The sequence below is a fragment of the Coptis chinensis genome, chromosome 5 (assembly GCF_015680905.1).
Source record: "Coptis chinensis isolate HL-2020 chromosome 5, ASM1568090v1, whole genome shotgun sequence".
NCBI classification, from domain to species: domain Eukaryota; kingdom Viridiplantae; phylum Streptophyta; class Magnoliopsida; order Ranunculales; family Ranunculaceae; genus Coptis; species Coptis chinensis.
Window position 1 is genome coordinate 78,446,861 of NC_141460.1, and position 9,647 is coordinate 78,456,507.

A 9,647-nucleotide genomic window follows, 5' to 3' on the forward strand; every position below is an offset into this window, starting at 1 on the left:
CTCCTAGCACCCTCAATCCATTACCTATTCCTGATGACGTTTGGCTCGATATATCCATGGATTTTATTGAAGGCCTTCCACGATCCCTCAACAAAACAGTTATTCTTGTGGTAGTAGACAGACTCAGCAAATATGCGCATTTCAGCACCCTAGCACATCCTTACACTGCAAGCTCTATTGCTAATGTTTTCATCCGAGACATAGTTAAACTGCATGGGCCACCTCGCTCAATAGTCAGTGATAGAGATCCGATTTTCATCAGCACCTTCTGGGAAGCTTTTTTCTGTTCACAAGGAACACAACTGTGTCGCAGTTTTGCCTATAACCCTCAATCGGATGGACAAACTGAAGTCACAAATCGCACATTAGAATGTTATTTGAGATGCTTTGCAGGAGAACGTCCAAGCACTTGGGTGACTTACCTTCCTTGGGCCGAATGGTGGTATAATACCACGTATCACTCAGCAATTAAAATGACTCCATTTGAAGCAGTCTACATCCATGTACCACCCTCCATTTTAGCCCATATACCAGGCTCAACAGCAGTTCATGCAGTTGATATTACTCTAAGAGACAGAGACCGCACACTTCAACTACTCAAGTCTAACATGGCTGAAGCTCAAAACAGAATGAAGATTTATACAGATGCTAAAAGAACAAAAAGGGAGTTTGCAGTGAATGATTGGGTATATTTACGCCTCTAGCCATATCGACAAAGCACTGCAGCAATGCATTCGTATTCAAAACTTTCTCCAAAGTTCTATGGGCCATTCTCAATAGTAAGTAGAATTGGTGCAATTGCCTACAAATTGGATCTACCTACTACATGCAAAATACATCCCGTGTTCCATGTTCCGGCATTAAAGCAATCATTAGGAGCAAGAACAATTGTTTCTACAGAGTTACCAGTACATGCAGATGAATTTAGTTGGGTACCAATGACAGTATTGGACTCAAGATACCAAGACTCCGAGTTACAGTGGTTAATTCAGTGGGATGGTTTTTCTGTTGAAGAAGCTAGTTGGGAAGATGATGCTACTATTCAGAATCGTTATCCATCATTTAAGGCTTGCGGACAAGCCTCTTCTCAAGGGCGAGGGGATGTTGGAAACCCTAACTCAGCCAGTGTGACACGCACCATGACCACTAGGTCTATGCATGCAAACCGTGTTCTATAGGCATATATTTATTTTAGTAGTTTTCTTATTATTAGAATCCTAATATAGTAGGATTCCTTATTTAGCATATCTCAACCATTATATAAGGTTGCTTTAGGTTTGTATCTGAGGAGGATAATAAATAATATCTCTTTTAAGCCTTAGGGTTTGGTAGTTAGATCTTCTAATCAAAAGATCAAAGGTGGTGGATCGACCAATCAAGCGATCAATTGTTCTATATAGGATCTAGATCCTATCATCTGGTTTCAGAGCAAGGTTCGATTTTTTTTTCGGGTTTCATCATCATGACAGTGAAAGAACTCGAAGAACTCACTGGCTGCCATAACACCACTCTCACAAATCTTACCACTGCTATTGACAACAACACCACCACGCTCACCAACCACACCACCCTCTTCAACGACCTAACCACTAACATGCAGCGCCTCTTACAATACCACCAACATGCAACATGATAGGATCTAGATCCTATCATGAACATTGTTTTTTCTTGATCTACAGGATCTATGACTATTTAAAAATATCTTAAATAACCATCAAGCAAACAGTTATATGCATGACCTGCTAACCGTTCAAGCATTTGGTCGATGAAAGGAAATGGGAAATGATACTTACGAGTGACCGCATTAAGTTTGTGATAATCGATGCATATTCTCCATTTCACTGGAATACGAGCAGAGATGCATTCATTTTTATCATTTTGCACAACTATAATGCCAGACTTCTTAGGAACAACATGTACTAGACTCGCCCAAACACTATCAAATAATATCCGCATCGAGTAACCTTAAAACTTCCTCCTGTACCACATCCTTCATGGTGGGGTTTAGACAATGTTACGGTTCACACGACATCTTATCATTTTCTTCAAGATGTATGCGATGGGTGCACATACTAGGGTCAATGCCTTTAATGCCATTGAGAGACCATCCAATAGCAGAACGGTGTTTTTGACTGACATCTATTAAACGGGCTTCTTGATCATCAGTCAATTGTGATGATATGATAATTGGGTGACTACCATCTGGATCGAGATGTACGTATTTTAAATCCAAAGGAAGAGGCTTTAAGTCAGGGGTGGGATGAGTGGGTATTAAAGATTCTTGAGGAGAATCATCTTTGATGGAGAAAATAGATTGATGGTCTTCTAAGTCGTTGGACAGCACTCGGTAGTATTGTCAAATAGTGGTATTGACTCTAATAACGCGTTGACTTCCTATGTATAAGCATTAACATCAAATTTAGAATCGCCAAAGGAAAGAAATTGGTGTACTTCATCGTCAGGAAAAGAGTTGGTTAAATACTCTTGCACAAAGCTGTCAACCATGTTAACCTCACCATCAATGTCAACCTTAGAAATTTGTTTCATCAACTTGAACACATTCACCTTGATTGAAAGATTTTCGAAAGACATGGTCATGGAACCATCCCTACAGTTAATGAGAGCATTAGCAGTCCTAAGATGATAAGAATGGAATCACAAGCAACTTCTGTATCCAGAATGACAAAATCAAAGGGATAGTAAAAGTCTTGGACTTTTACAAGGACATTTTCCACAATGCCTTTTGGATACTTGATGGAACGATCGGCTAACTACAGAGTCATGGTTGTAGGTTTAAGCTCATGAAGACCTAGTTGTTTAAATAAGTAATATGGAAGTAAGTTCACACTAGTGCCTAGGTCTAGTAGTACAGTAGCCGTATATTTGTTACCTAAGGTGTATGGAACTGTTGGTCTACCAGGGTTCTTGTATTTGACTATACTATTGTGTTCGGTGATGGATGGAAACTGTTCGGTGAGAAACGCTTGTTGAGGAACATTGGTTCTCCTTTTTGTGGTACCGGTGCACATATCTTTAAGAAACTTTGCATCTTTTTGCAATAGTTTGAGGGCATCGAGAAAAGGTAAGTTGATTGTTAAATTCTTAAAAGTTTCTCGAATTTCATCAAAATTTTCATCTGGTTTATTCCTTGCCAAACGGGCAGGGAACGGTGCCTTAGGGTGGAATTTAGCATAGGGGTCCGCTTGCTCGTTTCCCAATTTCTGAGTTGTTGACTTTGTTGGACTTTGTGTATCCATTGTAGGTTCATTATTGGAAACAGATTCATTGGAACCTTTGGATACCTTTTGTTGATCATCTGGTATACAGTTTGATTGTCTACAATTTTGCCAGATCGAAGAGTAGTGATTGCGTTTACTTCACCCTAGTTTGGAGTACTTGTACTAGGTGCATTGGTGAGTTCAAAGGCAGTGTTTGCCGGCTTAGGGTTCAGAACTGCTTGTTGAAGTGATTGTTGGATAGACGTTAATATTTGAGATTGTTGGTTCATGTAAGCTAAGAAGGTCTCGCTTGTCCTATCCGTAACTTGTGGCACAGGTTGTGCAACTGGTACTAGTTCACGATTAGTGCTGAGAAGTTGTTGATTGTAGCCAGAGTTGGGATTGGCTGGAACAAGGCTGCAGTTGTTTTGATAGTTAGCATTGGAATTACTTTGAAACTGATTTTGATTTTGTTGGTACTGCTGATTATTTCCTTGGCGGTATGGAATAAAGTTGTTGGGTGGTCGAACAGGTGGATTGGCAAAACCTGGAGGAGCCATCTGTTGGGTATTCGGGCGCCAAGCGAAATTTGGATGTTGTCTCCAAGGTGCATTAAGAATGTTGAATGCGCATGCCTCCTTTGAAGGTTGAGAGGGGTTGGCATATAACAAGGGACAATAAGCATCAGGATGGTCAGGACTAATATAAAGAACACACGGGGAGGTGCTAACGTTCATGACCTATTTTGGTAGTTGATCGTTTACTTGAACTGCGAGGGAATCAAATTTTTTAGTCAGGGATTCTATTAGATTTTTTAATTCAGGATTGGGTTTTACTTCAAAAATAGATGTAGCTTTTGTAACAGTTTCCTTAGATGTCCTTGAAGAATTATTGTTACCCCAATGTGTACCTCTTTTTGCTTGTTTTTCAAGAAAATTATATGCTTCAGTCGCTCCTTTGTCCATGAAGCAACTGCCGTTCATTATATCAAGTGTTTCTTTTTGATGATCGGAAAGTCCATTAAAGAATAAACGAACAAGGACAGCGGTGTCGAGTTAATGATGAAGACATTCTAAAAGAAGATCAGTAAATTGACTCTATGCTTCCGTAAAAGATTCATGAGGATTTTGACAAAGGAATTGGATTTTCTGAAGCATTTCAGTAGTTTTCTTCTGAGTATATAATTGTAGCATGAAAGCTTTCACAAGTTTATTCCATATGTCTATGGATTGTGGCGGTTGGCCTGCTAGCCAAACTGATGCTTTATCAGCTAAAGTGAAAGGAAACAACCTTAGTAAGAGTTGTTCGGTAGAGACTGTTGGATGGTGAAATGTAGTGGTTACTTGCTGAATCCTACGGAGGTGATTGTACGGTTTCTCATGATCTAGACCATGATAAACATGTAATAATCCAAAAATGTTAGGCGGGATTCGAAAATCACCGGCAATATCCTCGAGTTTGATGCAGGAAGAAGGTCCTTCCTGTAACGCAGTATAGAAGTCCGAAAGGGGCTTCTCAATTGGTGGAGTTTCGTCTGCCATAACAAATGAAGGGAATGGCGATAAGGGGTCTTGATGATGTTGATTAATAGATGAAGAACTCTGTGGAGGTGAGAATTTACGCAAATGCTTATCGTATTTTCTCCTACGATAAGTATGTTCAAATTCTTTAGTAGAACCAGACCTTAATCTCATGCAAGCATAAAATTAGATCTAATGCATTGATGAAGCTTATTATTACTTGAATTTTATTATTGTCTGAAGCATTAGAGTTGAACAACGTAGGCCTAAGCTGCTACTAACATAGCAGTGAAGCTAGGAATACGTGTACATAAACCAATAGGTAGGTCACAAAAAAGATATGAGGGAGGATTTCCGTGCAAGCACGGTTCTAATTAAGTAACCCCAATCTTTCAAGTTTCCTAGACATTGTTGGAATATGATTAAGATTTATGGATTTTTTTATTTTATTTTGTTTTAATATTTATGCAAGGTCCTAATTAACTAATTTAATATAATAATAATAATAATTTTTTTTAAAATATTTATGCAAGGGATAAAGTACAATCATGCAAATATAACTATTCATACATTACTAGATACAGTAGCATGTGAATATACTCTACTCATACGTATAGAAATACGAATATGCAAAGTTGTATCATCAATAAATACTTCGATACGTATAGGCAAATACACATAAGTAATACGTATATGTAGGCTAATAGGTAGATATATATTACGTATACGTATATCTACATTAACAAGCAAATTATAATTACTCATATGTATCTAGATACAGTAGCATGCGAATGTACTCTACTCATACATATAGAAATACGAATAGGCAAAGACGTAATATATACGTAAAAACTAAACATGCAACGTATTATACATAAACAAATATATGACCCTTGTTTTGAATAATAATTTGATTTCGTCAATATTCATTGAGATTGCGAATGTCATATAGAGAGCAACTTCACCCCGCAGGGTTTAGAAACAACTTACCCAACTCAGATTTTAACCCTCGTTGGAATGTTCTCCTCTTTCATGACAAAATTGACTTATTAAACAAGACAGTTTACTTATACGTAGATAAATACTAAACATGCAACAATAGGCACTTATACGTATATATAGATATAACCATGCAAAACAGTACCACGAACATGTACATATACATTTAGATGCAATTCATAGTCACTTAACCGTATATAGATATTCACAGGCGTATTCACATGATTCATGCATATTTCTAACCTAATATGCAAATAATAGTCCATGCTACGACATATTAACTACATACATGCGAATCATACAATAATAATATAAAATTCGAAACCTGCAAGCATCCCACAAATCCGTCTAAGAAATGAAACAGTCGTTTCAGCCCGTCGATGTCCCGAACACCAAAAGGAATTGTGCAGTAACAATTTCACTTTCAGAACTTAGGCCCTTTCCTGGAATGAGAAGGTTCAGTAAGTGCTGCTGTTGAAAAACGAGCAAGAATGAAGAACAAACACTAGCACACGCTGAAGTTGTGGGCGGGCGGATCGAAGTTCGATGCAAGCGCGACGCCAGAATTGTCCACAGTGAGCCAAATTTTTTTACAGCAGTCTTGTGTCAATGTATAAATTGTGCTCCAGGTCCTAACTTTTGGTTCCTGTAAGTGCCACAAAAAATCAAATCTTGGATCAGTACCAAAACGTGGGAAATTTTAAAAAAGAAACGATGAAAACACAACAAAATGAAAGGAATGAGAGTGGGGTTTCCACTTGGAGCAATTCCAGTTTGTAAGCACCGGTCCTTGGGTCTTTAGAATGGTAGTGACGCCATTTGATACTCGCACTTTTACGTGTGTTAGAGATTTAAATTCTCTACTCCGTTCGGTGTAAACTCAATCTTTTCCTTACTCACGAATCTTCGTTCGTTTAGTTCGAGTAGGGATTCGTTCCACCTAAAGTCTAGGACAACCTACAACTTGATTATGCTATTTTAAGAAACTAGTGAGTAAGTTCTTTATTTTATGGTTGTATTATACTAAAACTACTTAGCTGTTTTTTTAGATTCTTAAAGTTACATAACATGCGCACTAAAACAAAGTAAAAATCGATTTATAGAAAGGTGTGGAGAGTTAGTTCTTCTCATGTGAAGACAACCTCTATTATTTTACTCTAGTTTATTGCATCTTACATTCTTTTAGAATTCATAGAAAAATCCTAATAAGTTTATATTTTAGATCCCTAACAATACAACTCATCTCTAAGATTATATTGCTAGCATGAGAAACCAAGGCAATGACTTATCTCTAAGTCATCAACTTAATTCCTAACTAGACTCTATACAAACTACCATTTTGGGTAGGATATAAAGTCTAGTTTGTTTTTCCTAAACAACTAACTAGAAAATCAATACAAAAGGGGTTCCTCACATGAGCATCATTAACCCTCTAGAAAGGGAGGGTTTTAGCTCATGATCCTTGGTTTAATTGAAATACTACAAGAGATTTATTCTAATGAGAGAGAGGAAGAAGAAAAAGAAGAAGAATAAAAATGATTTACCTAAAGGAATTGAAGTTTTTATTCAAGAACTAGTAAATTGTTCCACCATTAACATGTTACAAGAAAGCTCTAAGCACTTAGAAAAGAAAGACATAAAAAGTAAAATGAAAGTGAAAGTGCATGTGTTTAATAAATGAGAGAATGAAATTCTATCCAAAAGTAGCTAAAGACTTAACTCCAAAAATCCACCACACTTAAGCTTTCTCTCTCCTTTTTTCCACGTGAAATCACCTCCCCCCTCTTTATTACATTTATTACAAACCTATCTTAAAAACCAAATCATGCCAAAATTTCACTATTTTGGATAACCATGCATTTAACCACATGCAAGGTGTCCATTTGTGCCAATAATTTGGAACTTTTGTCTTGACATGCTCCATGATTGATAACTCATCTCTTCTTGTGGGCTCGGAAGGTGGGTCCATTTGCTATGTCCATTGGTGGGCTCAGACGTCGATTTCTGTAATTTTTGGCCTGAGATAGAGCTAGTCTTACTGATCATCTGGACATCTTACTTGCTGAAATCGGAGTCCAGGTCAAGAGATATGAGCTTCGAAAGTTGACACTTTTCTTCCCCGTCGTCATTGAGCTTCCCACGACTAATTTGGAAGACTTTAGATATATACATTGTTCCTGTGCTTTAACGCAGGTTTAACCAATATTTTTACGTTAACTGCGAAAATCTACAAAAGTACGAAAATATAATTATTTCATGATTATTAAACACATAATTAACCAAAATATTATGTCTCTATGGGGTTTAATATTACAGTTTTGGGTGCTTATCAGAGGGCGAATCAATTTTGCAAAGAAATGTCAGTGGAAGTATGCTTCAAATTTTGATTTGGGCTCGGTTTGTTCTGACTTTGGAGCGGCCTTTTAGATCATTCTATATGTTTTTCCTTAAGTATTCTTCTTAGTAGGCTTTGCTTCAGATGTGAGAAGCTTGGCCTCCATTCCTGTAACTTTATGGTACTAATTATAAAAGAGGAATTTTCTTGCTTTCATTTCTTTTGATTGTGTTCGACTCGATCACCGTCTTATCTTCAAGAATAGTTTTGGAATTGTTAGGTTCCCAATTACCAATGTTTTCCCAATTCAAAATGTTATACAAAAATGTTTACCTACTTACAAATGCTTTCGATGAATTAATGACAAAATTTCTAAAAGTAAAATTATGTGCAACACTGGATAAGTTGTTGCTTAGTGCATTACACTTTCTGAGTAGCCTACATTTCCAATTTTGTTTTCCATCTATATAACAATACAGAGTAGTGTGGGGCCCGAAGGGTCCCATTCGGCAGCTACAATTCATCCTCACAAGTTGTGACTTGGCAGATCCAATGTATTCCAGGCCTTGAGTTGTTTACTCTCTTTGGGTGTGATCCACTGAATCAAGTCAATTGTGGTGGGTCAGTATTGTCCCCCACCCCCTATTAGTCAACATTAGCGGCTGGGTTTTGTCTGATGGGTCTGTCCTTTATGGGCCGGGGCCGGCCCCAGCACGGACAAATACTAGTTGCAAATAAAGCATGTGTAATTTCCATTGCTTAGCATGTGTAACACACTATCGAGGCATCTATTAAATATTAAACATATTAATACCCAATGATTCATAGTTTACATTAGGTGGTGTATTATAATACACCCAATAACTTCACTAAAACATAATCCTATACTTATTGCGTTCAACATCAAGCGTATAACTAACCACTAACCACTATACATATGCTAGCCTTACTCAATACACATATTTACAATTATATAGCAACAATAAAAAAACTACAATAATTATAATAAAATGTTATAGTAACTTTATGAAATCCATGCTGAAGGCACGAGCACTAACTAGTTTACTAACATAATATCACAAATTTTTGACTTCCAAATTTTTGCAACCAAACGTTTAAAACACGTATTAATTAAACACCGCATAATTGCCGTATTACAAATTTTTGACCAAATATTTGACCGTACAGTTTTTTTTCAGTCACCAAATAACTCTTGAATTATTCCCGTAACAAAGATATAGAGTGAAATTCGGATGAGGAGTAAAATCCACCACTTCCCACTCCACTTTTATGGGGATATAGGCCATTGGACTCATCCTTAGATGGACACATACTTGCCTTTTTCTCTATATAAAAGACACCTTGCACTAGATGGACACATACTTACCTTTTTCTCTATATAAATGACACCTTGGACAGTCTTTTTATTTTCTAACTTCCTAGTTCCAACTACTTGTAGTTACTACCTTCCTCGCTTGTAACTCTTTTTCTTTCATATACTCTTATCTCTCTCTATATGATACTCTGATCAGTTGTTGAAAGATTAAAAATCATATCGTTTGAAATATAAGAAAC

The 9,647-nt window shown here is 37.0% G+C and overlaps 1 protein-coding gene across 1 annotated transcript; it reads left to right on the forward strand.

The window, feature by feature from the left end:
• Window positions 1–728: 728 nt before the first annotated feature.
• Window positions 729–1,178, forward strand: LOC147499082 (uncharacterized). The gene has a single exon (XM_086563409.1). The coding sequence runs from the start codon at window positions 729–731 to the stop codon at window positions 1,176–1,178; it is 450 nt and encodes a 149-aa protein (XP_086419535.1).
• Window positions 1,179–9,647: the final 8,469 nt, after the last annotated feature.